Here is a 15,813-nt window from a genome sequence, read left to right on the forward strand (position 1 = left end):
CAGTTTATGAGCTGGGGATAGGAATAAATGATTTTCCTTGACTTAAAGCTACCTCTCAGCTAACCTAAACCTTGTTAGGCATAAGGAGAATAGAGGCTTTGAATAATGAGAATAGGATATTATTTCTAACATTAACATCAAAAACGCAGTTTGAGCTATGGTGTGTGAGAAAATGTTGCCTTGTTGATACATGGTGCTGGAAGGGGGGGAATGTTTGCAAATGGCCTCAAAATACTAAAAGTGGCCACAGAACAGCTGCTTTACATTAGTGGCGGGATGACGTTACGTACAATCACATCTTTAAATGAGTAAGGCAGCTGTTTCAGGTTTAGGGCCTAGCAAAGAGATGTGACAATCATTAAAAAAAAAAAAAAAAAGTCAGATTGACTTCATTGGTCATTGCAACTATCAAACTTACCGGTTTCCCAAACTCCAATTCCGAAAAGAATTTATACCAAGGTTCATTCTTTAAATCTATCTCTTCTGGGCTTATATCCCGAGTCTAAAGGAGTTGGTGATAGGGGAATGGAAGAGAGAGAAGGATAACATTATGCAAAGAATACACAGAAAGGGACTGTTAGAGATGCAGATCCTATGGTTTCCATTCTGAAATGTAGATATTTAGCCTTATAATTTGGTATTTCTATAGCACCTCTCTCATAAAGGCCATGAACTTCTTTGCAAACATCAGTTAAGCCTAATAGCATCATTGTGAGCAACATGAATATGAATGAATTGCATTTTACAGATCAGGAGACCCACACAGAGAGAGATTATGCAGCTTGCCCAGAGTCACAAGAAGATTCAATGGAAGAGCTGGGAGTCAAGGAGTCCTACTGTCAGACACTTTCAAGTCCAAAGCTGCATGTACTTTAATGTTGTTTTTTTTTTTTTTTTTTAAATCGTCGTTTGGTTAAAAAAAAGAGAGATTTAGTGAGACCTGAATCAGATACTGCATCTTTAACAGCACATGAATATGTGAGAAACCCTGTTCTATACACTGCAAACAGAGTGGAAGGTGGTTTTCTAAATCAAATGAGACACAAGTCAGAGAGAGCGCACCCTGAAAGATCTCTGAAGGGATGGATAGAGCGACAATATTACATGTTTCCTCACAAATAAATGTTAGAGTATCAGACAAAATTACAGTGAAGGAAAATCAGACAAGACAGAAAACAGTACAGCTGAAAAGGAAATTCCCTTTCGTTCATACCATCTGTTTTAATGAAACAAAAAAGGTTGAAATAGTTGTAGCTGTTTAAAAACAGTACTGGTAAGGTAAGAGAATAAAAGTCCATTGCTGAGGCTTATAAAATGCCACTCTCCAAAAGATATCTAGCTAATTCTTGCATTTCAGTATACCTAGTCTTAGACATAATGGATCTTCTTGGTGCATTAAAAATCTAAACACATTATGTCTGATGTGCCAGTGTGATCCCAAGCACTCCATCACAACGAGCAATGAGCTACACAGATGCATCATGTGTCTCATGGAAATTGCTCTGTGATGGGGTTACTGAGGCAGTTGACAACAGTGCTGTACTTCTATGTCCCAGACTCTGGCTCAGCCATTAGCATCACAAAAGAAGCTCTAGGACAAGAGTTCAGGATTGATGCTGAATGAGAGGCAATGCTTCAATCTGTAAGATAAATAATTACATAATATTTGATGCCTGATGGACTAGAGAATCATTTGGCTATTTCTTAAAGGCAGAATAGAATCAATGCCTCCATTTTTTATTTACTGCACTCCAACTAAAAGCACTATCTTCTTATATAACTGCCTTTATATTAAAACAAAGCTCACTTATGTCAACAGGAGGCTCTTTGTTGACCTGAAATAGTTTTTGGGTTGGGATTCTGATAGTCACAGCTAGGAGGTTACTAGGAGTTAGCCACAAATCTCCTGCACCCTTCTTGATAGATCTAATCCCTAACCACTACTGTTCTATTTAATGAGACTGATGGAGAACTATGAAGACCTTCTTTCTTCCGTGATCTGTGGCTTTAAATTAAAGCTCATAAAAAAACCATTGGAAGTAACAAAGCTATGACATTCATCTTGGTTTTGACAAACTCTGTATGTACAATTTTTCTCAGTTATGCTGATGATGGTCCTGCTTGTGGCTTATAGACTCTGATTCCACAGTTCAGTTAAGTATCTGATGAAGTCTGAACATGTAAACAGTGCCACTGGTGATGACAGACCTTTTGCAAATGCTTAAGTACACAGATGAAACCGGCCTTCTGCCACAAGTTTTAATCTTTCCTGTTTACCGTGAGACAAAATTGCCGCTTAAGTCAGCAGACATCTTGTTCCAGGATGAACTGCAGGAATGGAGTTGTCATACCATGTTCAAACCACTCCTCACTGGCACTTCTCTAATGGGCTGAGCCAATGCCCAGTAGTATCAAGAGGGAGTCATCCATCGCCCATTTCAATAGGCACTAGGATCATGCTCCCATAAAGAGCAACTTTGTTAAAGTCAATGAAGGGACACGGGTGTGAAAAGAAGTTGGTTGCAGGATCTTCAAAAAGTGACGGACCTCGATTGCACTTGGAAGGAAAAAAGAAAACCCACCAAAATACTAAGGAGAAACATCAGGTACCAGATTAGATTTGATTCTTACATTTCTACTGATTTAAATTGCTATTCGTTCTTATGTAAAATCCTTGGCAGGTTTTCCAGGAGCATTCCTTTACCTACTTCATGCATGGATCAGTGCCTGAGCTGTTAAGGCACAAAGTCCAGTTTACATTTTGAATCTCACATGCAATTAGCGCTTCTAATTGAATCCTTCAAATTAATGTCTATATAGAACTATATGTACCAAACTTGTTATACACTACTAACATCATTCTAGTATTTTCCAGGACTTACAGTGTCACACTTGCACCACTGAAGGACATCTTAAATGATCTGTGGTGATTTACACAGTACTGGCTGATGAGGTTAGCATTACCTCTCTGCCCTGTCCTTTGTCATGTGTTCTCAGCCAAGGCTGCAGAAAGAGACTTTTTTATGTCCCCTAGCTGTCACAATTCACAGCATTTTTTACTAATTTCATACTCAAATTGGTAACAGCTTGCTTAATACTCCAGGTTACTTTCTGGCACAGTTGGGGAGCCAGCTCCCTTTCAGTCCTGCCACCCCTGCCACAGAAGTGGTGAGATCCAACTGAGGAAGAAAGCAGCCCAGGGGAGATGGCCATGTCCTAATGCACCTCAGAGGCATCCACTGAGGCACATTACAGGCATTCTAAAAACTAGTTCAGTGTTTAAAGCATCAGAGGTACAAAGAAACTGAACCTGCCTGCTCTGTTGCATAATGCCTTCAACTTTACTGCATCAACTAATGCTGTGCCCTAGAAAAAGTACAGCTGGCAAAACAGCTGCTGAACAGGTCACAGTGTCAAACATGGATTAAAAACTAGGGTTAGTGATCCATACTTAACACAGAAAACAACACGTCCAAAAGGAAAGAAGACTCTCAATCCCCCTGGATCTCGCTCTATAGAGAACAAAAATGTTAGGAAGTTATGCAGAACAATTTTCAAAATCTATCACACGAGCACTGCAAGGTAAGCATAAGGAATCCCATCTGCATAGAACCGGACAAGCATTTGGAGAGTATTTCATAATCGCAGGATAAAGCCACAAACTAGGATAAATCAAACATTACCATCTTTTCATTGTTCAGAACGGAGGACTTTCCTGGCTGATAGTCATAAATGCTCCTGGGTTCTGCACGATATTTTCTGGTGTCCACCTTCTTGTCTGGAGGCTCCCAGTCCGTCCTGAGAAAAGAAAGGTTAATTAACCCAAAATACCGTGATTTCTGTGGAGACAAACACTTCATTTTGACAGACACTTTTCTTCATTAATTATGGTTTAATCAGGGTACATTTTTTAATCTTGAAAAGGAGTCTGTTGCAAGAGGAACAGTTCAGATGGGGCTCTGGACATATATTTTTTTATTTATAGCATGCAGAGTTTGATACAGCTCAGCTGCTGAAACCACTGAAGCAGAGGTTATTCCAAGTACTTTCAATAAACTTTCAGATTTCCAAATCTTTCCTCATTGGAAATAGCTTCATGATGGGCTTCAACTAAGCTCAAAAATATGAACATGTCCAAACTTTGAGAAGAACTCAGATTAAATCTCTTTTGCTAAATGTCTTAATTTTAGCCACATTACTGATGACCTGACTACCACTGCTCTGGATTCTGGGGGGCACTCTGGAGTCCAAGAGGAGGTCTTTTCTAGAGACATGAATGAATTCTCTCAGACTGGTATATCTAAAGATGACTAAGAACAGTCCACTGACTACCCAAACCACTATAACTTTGTGCAGTGTCTACACTGGCACAGTTCAGGTAACAACAGTCACAAAGCATTCAGGGTCCATATCCTACAATGTCCAGCTGTTCTGAAAATTATTATACTTAAACACCTCATGCAGAAAAACAGATGCTCTCCCCCCAAAACTCCAGAAATCAGGCCATTTAAGATGTTAAACTAATTTTGATTTTGCTCCTGACATGTTCTCTTTGATGGGCAATGTATATGTGGATTCATCTCCCCTGGCATTCACCAAACAAAAGGGAGGCATCTAATCAAAACTGCTGCTCCACATTTCCTCTCCCTTACCCTATTGATCTGGTTAGGATAGGAACAAACCACTGAGTTTGAGAGCCGAAACTCTCTTCATTGGCTGATGAGAGACAGAGACAACCAAGATGACAGCCAAAATGACTGGCCTACAAACACTGTACAAATTTCAACAAGGTTGATTTTTGCTATCCAGAATAACTTGATTGTTTAAGATTCCAACCCCCAAAAAATTCTCCCTGCTGAAACACACTTGAAACACTCATTTGCCACTAGATAATAGGAAGCACTAATTATTGTAATCCTTTCACTTGCAAGAGTTTTCTCAGAGGACAGACACACTATGCCTTGAATACCTGTGTCAGGAAGACATGTTCTATCAGTAACTTCTGTCTCCTGATCTGGTGACCTGAGATGCTCACTAAATTAGCAATCTCAAATTACAGCATTGCTCATTTGCAGCAAGGCAGCAAATGAGAAACATTAAGAGCCTGTGGAAGTTGGTGAAAGAGTAAGGCGCAGTTCAAGAGCTGGGAGAATTCAGCAGGACATAAAATATTCATTGCTCATTCTGCTTTCCTTTCATTTGGTAAGTGCATTCATTAGTGTTACAAAAAGGTAGCAAACATGTGATAATAAACAAAGCAAAAAAGTCATCCTGAAAGATCATAAGTGGCACTGCTAACCAGAACCTACTTCCAGTAAAGTTCATGTGGGTGGAACCTCTCAGAGCTGGAAAATGTAACAAAGTTTTTATCAAGGTTCAACATAAATCCAAATTTTGCTTCTCCGCAATTATCTCTACTTGCTTGTATTCTGAGGTGACTTCATAGTATAACACTGAGCCAAGAGTTTCCACTGTGGCTATGTGGTAGGCACTGTATAGGCATGACACCCAAGGAAACACTCCTCACCCAAGCAGGAGACTATGCAACAGACTGTGTGATGTCTGATAAAAAAGACAGATGGAATGGGGGACTGGGCTATGACAGCGAAGGAGTTCACTGCTGCCTAGTAGAAGATTTGGGGTAAAAACTATATATCCAATTTCCCATAATAGTTTAACTGCAATAGTGGACCTAAACGTCCCACTTTCGTCCCCTTCCCATTCACAGCTTTCATATATCCTTCCAGCACCAATCCATATGTATCTCAGTTCAGGTCACCTTTCTGGGCTTGATTTCAGTGATGAAGTACGGTTTGGAAGTGGCAAAGTGGCAGACCTCTTTACAACCTTCTCTGAATCAATATTGTCCATCTCACTCTTGGACCGGGGAACTGAAAGTTGGGTTCTGCCTGTAGGATAAGTCAAATATAGGAATATTGGTGAATTGTATAGGAGGCAAATAAATACATACTTTACATGCCCTTTCTGTTTAACAGATTAAACAAGAAATGTGAATTACTTACTGTCCTCGGAATAGGAATAACGAGGAGAGTATGAATCAGAATCTTCATCTGAAAGACAAAAGCATTTTGCAAGTGAGCTGAAAAAGCCCCAAAGAAGAAGCACCAGAGACCCTTTCATTTCCTCTACTAATACATTCACCATAATTTGAGTGATATGCCCAATACTTACCATGGGGAGAAGATCCTAAAAAATAAAATCCCAATGAGGTTTAAATTGCATTTAAATATAATTCCTAGATTAGATATAAATATGAACATACTACTTACACTGATACTTTACTCCAGGCTCTCTAAGCACTTCAGAATCTAAACAATCCCTTTTTATCACAAAACTCCTGTACACCATGGATTGTACACTTTATTAAAAGCTGAAATGGGAGCTACTTTATTAAAAGCTGAAAAATAAATAGAGGATCTAAAAGCCACAGTATATGATTAAAATAATTCATTAGGTGCTAGACACAGTAATAGAGTTGAGGACTTCTCCCATTTACATATGATAATTGCTGGGCCACCTTTCTTGTATTAACTTGTGCACCAAGTTGAAGCACAGTCACTGACTCAAATGATCTTCTAGGCACAGATGATGTTTCTGGCACAAGACATACACATATACCTGGACCAAGTGACAGTTCTTGTTCTGAAGAGCTTATTTTTTAAATAGCAAATATGTATAAAATGTATATAGAGATATTAACACAGCTCTAAAAGAGCTCGGAATGACATCAGTATAACCAAGTGGGGCAGTCTGGCCCCCAAGTTGAATAACCTTCTCTCTCTGACAGTGACAGTGTTTCACTGCATCAACACAGCAATGTCCTTTCCAGGACACAGCTGCTACTGTGGGCCATGGAACCACATAATGCCTTATTCAAAGATAATACAGTACTGTGGTGCACAATGCAGATGTGCCCAAAAAGAAAGGAGTGCAGCAACATCACCACCGTCTACTCTACAGATGATGGTCAGAGGAGACTTTGATTTGATAAAAAACCTTGTGGTATCCTTCCACCATCTTAAACAGGCTATGGAATGAATCCTCTGTGAACTGCAGGTAGTAGCAGAGGGAGTTGCAATCAGTCCTGAAAACTGGACCCACAGGTCCCTTCCTCTGAAGATGGGGGTTAAAACTTGCAGGGATGTGTGCATGAGAGACATGTACAGGACTTCCAAGGCAAAATGCACAAAAGTACAACACAAGGACTACTCTACTCTGCACTGGTGTAGCCTCACTTTGAGTACTGAGAGCAGTTTTGGGCACCACAATATAACAAAGACATTAAGCTATTAAGAGAATATCCAAAGGAAGGTAACAAAGATGGTAAAGGGCCTCGAGGGGAAGCCTTATGAGGAGTGGCTGAGGTTACTTGGCTTGTTCAGCCTGGAGAAGACCAGACCTGAGGGGAGACCTCATCGCAGTCTATAGCTTCCTCACAAGAGGAGCTGGAGAGGCAAGCACTGATCTCTTCTCTCTGGTGACATAACCCAAGGGAACGGCCTGAAGTTGTGTCAGGGGAGGTTTAGGTTGGATATTAGAAAAAAGTTCTTCACCCAGAGGGTGGTTGGGCACTGGAACAGGCTCCCCAGGGCAGTGGTCACAGCACCAAGCCTGACAGAGTTCAAGAAGCTCTCAGGCATATATGGTGAGATTACTGGGGCTAAACTGTGCAGGGATAAGAGTTGGACTAAATGATACTCCGGAGTCCCTTCCAACTCAGAATAGTCTGTGATTCTGTGACTGTAAAGAGAGCTGTGAGCAAAATATCATTAACACCCCTGTGAAGAAACCACTAATGTGACAGAGATAAAAAGACAAAAAAAAAAACCACTCCAAAATTAATAACGGTAGAATGAGGCAGATAAAATAACATTCTAAGAAAGTGTTATGTGAATTTAGTGATGCCAATTAACAGATTGAAACAATTTTCAAATTTTCTAATAAGGAGAACATCAATCAGCCACTAAAGCCAATCTCATCTGCTGGAAAAAACAATCTGGCTAACACAGCTGACCTGAAATTGCACTCAAGCCTTAATCAGGCCTTTCAAGGAGGCTCAGGGAAGTCTTAACTTTAGCCTCTCTTCTTTAGTTCTCTTGGGGAATTAATTAAAAGGTTTAAGTTCTAAAAAGATGGTTATTGACTCTGGTGTGCTTATCATAACTTTCAGGCATAAAAATAGAAAAGATCAATTTTCTGGCCAATTCCTGTATTTTAAACCTTAATGACAGAAAACAAATATTTATATTATACTGAATTGTTGACAAAATTGACTGATATTTTTATATATAATTTTGTTTTATTCAGATAGCAAAATACTAGGTAAATCACAAAACTCTCAGTCGCTACCAATACAGATGAACAAATGTCTAAAACTGTCTTCACAACCATTCATTCACCTCTAATAATCTTATTTAGTGCTAGTGAACAATATATAATTTGATTACTTACTTGAAGAGAAATATCAATATTTATTATGGCTCATCATCCAACAAGAAAACTATACAATAAAGACTTCACATAATTACTATTTTCCAATTTCTATTATTCTAATATCCACAATAATATGGAGAACATGTATGTTTTGTCTCTGAGTATCTTATCAAGAAGAATGTCTACATTTCTTTGCTTTTTACAGCAAGGAATACTGAAACACAGAAATCTGGAATGACTTGATAACTTTAAAACAACATCTCCCGTCTCTCAAAGCTGCATTCTATCTGTGGGACCCTCCTTAATGGAGCAGAATATTGTGAGTTTGTCATTTCAAGATCTGATTCCTTGAAAGAGAAGAGGTGGTTGCCTTACAGATCCTAGAGAATCTGCAGGGTTGGGTTTCTAGAGACTCTAAATGTAGAGGGGAGCCCAAATCTTGATCTTTCTAGGAGATCCTATGCATCAATCCAATCTGGCCCTAATTGTATGAAACTGAGGCTCCAACCCACACTCCAATTCACCTACATCATCAAATATTCCTTACTAAGGAAAGAATCCAAGCAAATATTAGAGAAATGTTTCTCAATGTATTGAGAATAAAATTAGTATTAGGTCCAATAAAGTTTAAACTACTTAACAGCAAATTACTTTCATATGCACATTTTTAAGTGCACATGATTTGCAAGACAGGACTCCTCACCTATAGCTTTCACCAAGAAATTATCAAGTATCTTGAATAACTGTAATACAATTTGTCCATACTCCTTTTAACAGTGAAATGCACCTTACATCTCGCCTTCTCTGAGCATCTCAGCTCGTATTATATGCTTTCTTCTTACACAATCCCCACCACATGTTTAATATTAACATTGAATTAAATGGTTAATTAACAGTCTCACCAGGGTTGGCTTGAGGCACAGGCTAAGTAGGCAAGTTCCTAAATTGCAGGATCTAAAGTGTCACCAAAGCATCAAGTCAACAAGGCTGTCACCAACAACTTTCCCAATCAGGAAATGTTTGTACACCCAATGTGTGCAACAGATTCCATTGTTTCTCATACATAAATATTTTGCAGAGTTACATGATTAACACTGCAGCAGATGTTATTTCCTCATCCCTGAAATATGACTGCAAAGGATTCTGATTTGAATATGAAGTTAAAAGGAATCTGCTGAGCACAGGAAGAGATAAGGTAAAGACAGTGTTATTTCAAGTTGCAAGATGTGCTGATGAGATCTTCAAATGTTGTCCTTGCCTAGATATGCCAAGTGCACCTAAGGCCAGCCCTGAACCTATGTTATGTTTATTTTAAAAGACTACATTGAGGGACCGATCCAAAACCCACTGAAGCAAGCAGCCTTTTACCAATAGGCTTCAGTGACATTCTGGATCTGGCCCTAACACTATGTTAATATTAAAAACCAGAAGCAAATAATTAGTGAAATTTATTGATCTGGAAGGAGGGGGAGAGAAATCTCAGTTAAACATCTTTACATGTAAGTCAGCAATCTAGACATGTTAAATAATCACCGCACGCACAACTGATAAGCGCATAAAACCAAGCAAACCCCAAGTCTGTAGCATTAGTCAAATACCAGTTACAAAGCCAGAGGAGCACTGCAAAGCCAAAAAGACATCATACAGTCAAGGCATTGCTTAGAGTGCAGCAAATCATTATGAGGCAGCACAACGCTCAGCAACTAGAAAAAACTCCGGGAAGAAAATAAATGGATAAGGCAGCATTTGTGCAGAAAAATATATATGGACCTTTATGATTACCTTCAGAGATAGGACTAGGAGTAGACGCAGGAAACTGGTATGTAGGAGAATAAGGATTGTCTTCTGCAGCAGAGAAAAGCAGTGGATTTTGAGACTATCCACAATGAAGTGGAGGTTCTGCTTCATCCCCCAATTTCCTATCACTATATGATTTTATTGCCTACTTTAATAAAACCAGGGTAGATGGCATCATACTTTAAAAAAAAGATTAACGGATTAGCAAAGATTTAGTTATTTTATGCATCACATAAGACATAGTGGGCATAACTGAATTTCCAGCCAGTGTAATGTAACACATGGGTAATAGAAAGCTAGAACCTGAATCTAGTTACTATTAGGGTGCTATAGTACAGTTAACTCAAAGCACAAGACAACAGATACTCTGACTAAACTTCTGGTACCTTCAGGTTTTTGCTGGATTTCAGGAAGTTCAGGAAATATGTAGGTAGGGCAATAAGGGTTTTCTTCAGGAGTGTCTAAGGAGAGGAACGTGATTTGCAAAAAAGAACAGAGAGGACAGATTTAAAGGGGAAGAAGGGCAAGACAAGAATCCATTCAAGCTGACTGCAGAACAGGCCCTCTCGTGATGATCTTCTATCATGACACACCCTAGAATGCCTCTTTGCTCAGTGCTGCCTTGCATGTCTGGGCCTTGTGAGAGACCCTGAAAGCCAAGGGAACTGAACTCATTCTCCTCCATCTGAGCATGGGCTCTGGCTGAGCTGAAGATCCTCTGTTAAGAGCAGCAGGAATAGGAAACAGTTCAGCTCTTCCTCGTTCCATCCAATATAACACAGCATTTAATTATGCATAAAGCTCATTATGACAGCACCTGCAGCACCAAATACAGCGCCAGTTTTGCATGCTCTACATTTTATTATATAAGCACAGATCTGAACTGCATTCGCCAGCACATCAGGCTGTTCAAAGGGCTCAGTTTGCAAATGCTATTGCAGCCATTTCTCACACAGAAGAAAAATCTAAATGTATCAGCAGTCAGGCACAGAAGTGCCCCAAGGTGGGAATCCCCTGAAGTGCACCACCACAAAGTGCTCACCACAATTTTAGGTTTTGAAGGAAAAAGCTTAAGGTCTTGAAAATGCAGAGTTCAGATTCTGAACTCATAAAAAATCAACGGAAACCTTTCCATTGGTTTCAGTGAACTTCAAATCACTTTGTTGTGCAGACACTAAAGCTTTACAGTGTAAAAAGTTTTCTTTAACACACAGAGGACTTTGAGGGATAACCTACTGTCCTTTAAAAGTGTGTGGGATGGGGTCGGCTGCTAAAACAGGAGTTCAGGGATCTATTTTCTCTAATTATGCAATTATCATCTTTCTGGTCTCAAATAGTACACTTGATTTCACGAGGGCACTACAATTCACCTTTCAGAACAACTCAGACCTTTCTTTGGACTTCACTGTTCTCTCCCCTTTAATTTCAGAGATTTTAAATAGATTAGTTGAGTTTTGTGGTGCAGAGCAAACACAAGTTAACATAAAATCCTTTGATTTAACATCCAGTACAGTTCTTTACGTGAATGAAACAAAATGTCATCAAGGTGGTCTTTTAAGGTAAATAAAAACCATCTGTGCTACAGTACCTCTATTTAGCTTGTGGATCTGTTTGAACATCGTCTTGTACCAGTCCTTCGATCTGTCGGTATTCTATTGGAAAAATAAATACACATAATTACAACAATGATTTCTACCAGACTTTCAAAGTTATTACAAATCTTCCAGAAACGAGAAAGGTTTACACTCTGCTATGTGAAGGCTGTATGACATTATTACTCTGAAATATGAGTGATTTCCCTCAAGATATACCCTCTCACATGTAACAAAGCTATAGGTTTCACTCAAGTTACTAATTAATGCACAAACTTTGTAGAGGCAGGTTGTAACTTCTGTAGAACTGCAGACTGTGTGGAAGGTTTTGCATATTAATTTGATTTGACATCTAAAATTAGGCACCTTGCCTATTTTAGTCATACATACCAAGTATTTCCTAAGTATTCAATGGACAGTTAGAAACATTTAGTGTTCAACTCACTGCACATAACAGTTGTAAGAACAGGTTAATTATTCTTTTCATAATTTCCCCTGAACACTGAATGAACTTAAAGATATTGTATAGAAGAGGTATCTGACTTTAAGATGGCTAAAATGAGATGTAACTCTCCTTCAGCTGATAGCTGTGAAAGAAACAGAGGAGCAGAAAACAGTATTTTCAAATATTATGAGAAGAAACATAGATTTTTTATTTTCTTTTCCCCTGAGGCAGCTGAAACAAGTCATTGATAGCAAATGGAGTCATTCATCATAAAATACGTTGAAACTAGAATTCTATCTTCCCTTGTATCTCTGCAGCTTTAGTGAATTCTCTAAGTCCTAAGGTAGGCAGAATCGATCCCAAGTTTTATGCATCAACCACATGCTCAGTGTTGTCTTACCCTCAGCGGAATCCCAATATCATCAACAGAGGTATCAGCCATGTGGTGAGGGCTCTTGATAGTGCTTCTCTTTTCCTCCATTGACCTCTTCTCACTTGGCACTGTCTCCTGAACCAGCTTGTCCCGTACGAGTGCTGAATCAACTTTATCAGAAACTAATCTGTCTGGCACTGAATCTGGAAATGACAATGGGGGGGGATTTTACCTTATCCCAGCATTTCACTACATCATCATATTCTGCTCTTGTAAGACAAAAATCCCAGCAAGTAATTGATGAGACAGACTGTGTCACTGCTAACTATGGTTAGCAGTTGGAATGAAGGAAATCTCCCAGGAAAATGTCTGATGCCAGCAAAAGCAAGCTTGCATCTCTCAGGTAGTTACTGTCACAAATTTCACAATAGTCTCAGCTGTCATATAAAACAATGGAAAATTTTATTTTCAAGGGCTGTTTGAGATTTGGGGTTTTGTGTCCTTTCGACTAATTAGCAACTCTTCAATCTCATTCGTCACCAAAAAGCACCAGCAGTAAGTCTCCTGGACATCTTTTTTCTGCTGGTGTTGTCACTTTAAAGGAGCATCCTATGTGGCAGGGGGCACTACTTTTTAACAGCTTGCACTCACCTGCCTGACAATCCCATTTGTTACAATCAGTATATGATGTTTCCAATTAATTTGTGTGCTCCAACCAGAGTGTGTAAACAACAAATTCCACCGTTTTTAAGCACACATATGACATATGATTGCACGAGTCTGCATAAAGATGGAGGGAAATAACTAATTGCTTCAGACCGCTTCCAAAACTGGAATTCAGACTTGCTTCCAAACTAGAATTCCTTGATGCTATCCAACTGACACTCAGAGGTGGCAGCAGGCACCACCACTGGCCAAGGAACCCAGGGACTTCAGGCTGCTCTGAAGCTCTACTATGCTCTGGAGAGCTGCAGCTCAGCAACTTTTAGGCTCAGTCAAGAATTTTTTCTATGTGGATTTCCTGAAGGGGGAACATCTGTAATTTTACAGTCTGCCTGATCAAGACTTTGCCAAATCCTATCATTTTTATATCACTGCATGCACTGAAGAGAGAGAGAGAGATGTTTATTCACATGCACACCACCATACTGCCCAAAGCCATTAGATGTGCAGAAATCTGAAAGGGACAGATACCAGAGGAAAGGCTCATGCACAGCAATGCATTGATCTGTTGGTACCTTGAGCAAACACAATTCTGCCCCCTGCAATTCAGTACTGAAGGATTTACATTTAAAAGGTTGGTTTGCAATTACTATCAACCTTTAAGTTTTCCTCCTCTTTAACATAAAACAATAATGTTTATATGTTTATGTAAAATAGTAACATTTATAAATGTTCAAAAAGGGGCAAAGCATCTATTAAATCCTTGGTTGGCATTTTCATCCTATTTCCCCTCCCTGTGAATGTGTGTGCAGTCTTTCACATCCCTAGTGTACAGAATTTTCCATCTTGTAGGACATGTTTGGGACTCTTTACTCAGCCTCTAGGAATTGCACATGAAAAGAGCAACTGAAACTAGACCATCCTTCCATGACCTTGAGGGCCAAAAGGAAGCAGGTTTTTGGGTGGGGATGAGGAGAGGATGCAAACTTTAGGAAAGGTCACAACTTTTCTCCATTACTTATCATTGTCACTGCTGATGTGACTTCTGCTCTAGAAAAGTCATTATTTTCTGCAGGCTAAAGAATTCAATGCCAGAGAAGGGCACAAAGTCCTTCTCTAACAGGATTGGTAAACATATGTTGTTTCTCTTTGACTCTCTAGCTCCCTGCACTGGAAAAATGGCTGGCTGCTTGCCAGGCAGACCTTATCTGAAACTATGATGATAATAGTCAAAATACCTAATACAGACATAAACAACAGGGAAAATGTATCACAATCTGATTTCTGAATGCCACAGTGATGATCTAAGCAAAATCTTTATTTTGATGATTTTGCAAACATGAAATCTGCCAGATGGCTCGTGGTAGCCTTCTGCCAAACATTTATTCACATTTGTAATATTAAAACATGAAAGTCTGGGAGCTACCTAGCGTGACATAACAAGGGCAAAAATCTACCCCTTAAATGTATTTTGAAGGAGTTTTCAAAAATAATTTTTGGAGTGCATTTAGAACTGGTTGAAGGAGCTGGACTGATAACCCTGGAGACAGGAAAGGCCTACCCAACAGCACAAACTGTGTTAGGGCAAGCCCTCCCTGTGCACCCTCCAGGTAAGTCCTTCCTAGGTCCACAGGACTCAACCACGAGGACCAGCCTAGGTGCTGGTCCTCAATGCGCTGGTCCTCAGGTGTGCAACACTTGCTGTGCAAGTGTTTTTGCAGACAGAGGAACTAAGGTACACATCTTTTGTAAAAGGTTTCCTACAATACCCTACAACTTGGAGAATAATGGCTAAATGTCACCCTAACTTACTTGCCATGATGCTCCAATGATTTCAAGAGAGTTTATGAAGATATATACCAGGCTCGGAGGTATTTAAAAATCAGAGCCAAATCTGGTGCCTAATTGCCCAAATAACCAGATTGCACCAGTTAGCACACTCCATGGCACCTGAGCCACCCTTTTGCAACAGCAGCAGCAATATATGGGGTTGTACAGCAAGAGAGTTTGACTGCTTTGACCAATAGGACAAAAACATCAGGGAAGAGGTGGCAGCCAGCAGCTTTGTGTGGTTGTTTGGTACACTGAGAGCAGATGCATTCTTCCAGACTGAGGATCTTTCAGGCTATAACAAACTACTCTGTGGCTATCTGTAGTTCATAAACAAAGGAGGTCCTGATAATGAAGGGAAACACCTTGTGAAGGGGAAAACCAACAGGAAACTCCTGTTGGGACTTGCAGGCAAGTGTTAAACTCTCAGCCGAGTGGTGTCTGATGAGACAACAGCTATGCCAAGGGAAGGAGCTGAGAGAAACCACTGTAAGCTGTCATAGAGCCTGTCACCTCAGAAGGGTAGCCACAGAGAGGAGGGACAGTCTGGGGTTGCAGCTGAAGGAACCTGGTGTATGAAGTCCGACCAGGTCAGCAACTGCCTCAGGGGCAGATTCTGTCCTAGTGGGACAGGCTCTGTTAGTCCAGGGCCCAAATGA

General features: G+C 39.8%; 1 protein-coding gene across 17 annotated transcripts in view; it reads right to left on the bottom strand.

Moving 5' to 3' along the window:
* The window catches only part of SORBS1 (sorbin and SH3 domain containing 1), a 113,323-nt gene that overhangs the window by 33,646 nt on the left and 63,864 nt on the right, over window positions 1-15,813 (bottom strand). For 11 of the 17 annotated variants that reach the window (XM_027899224.1, XM_027899223.1, XM_027899222.1 and 8 more), the window contains 8 exons: window positions 12,689-12,864; window positions 11,840-11,903; window positions 10,638-10,712; window positions 10,237-10,299; window positions 6,024-6,071; window positions 5,780-5,909; window positions 3,684-3,798; window positions 419-502 (listed from right to left, as the gene is read on the bottom strand). In XM_027899224.1, coding sequence (XP_027755025.1) covers window positions 419-502; window positions 3,684-3,798; window positions 5,780-5,909; window positions 6,024-6,071; window positions 10,237-10,299; window positions 10,638-10,712; window positions 11,840-11,903; window positions 12,689-12,864 — 755 coding nt within the window. The remainder of the gene's footprint in view (window positions 1-418; window positions 503-3,683; window positions 3,799-5,779; window positions 5,910-6,023; window positions 6,072-10,236; window positions 10,300-10,637; window positions 10,713-11,839; window positions 11,904-12,688; window positions 12,865-15,813) is intronic. The other 6 variants (XM_027899228.1, XM_027899230.1, XM_027899234.1 and 3 more) reach the window with 1 other exon arrangement.

This window comes from Empidonax traillii, unplaced genomic scaffold (assembly GCF_003031625.1).
Source record: "Empidonax traillii isolate 1590-97213 ecotype Southwest subspecies unplaced genomic scaffold, ASM303162v1 scaffold651:size361119, whole genome shotgun sequence".
Lineage (NCBI taxonomy): Eukaryota > Metazoa > Chordata > Aves > Passeriformes > Tyrannidae > Empidonax > Empidonax traillii.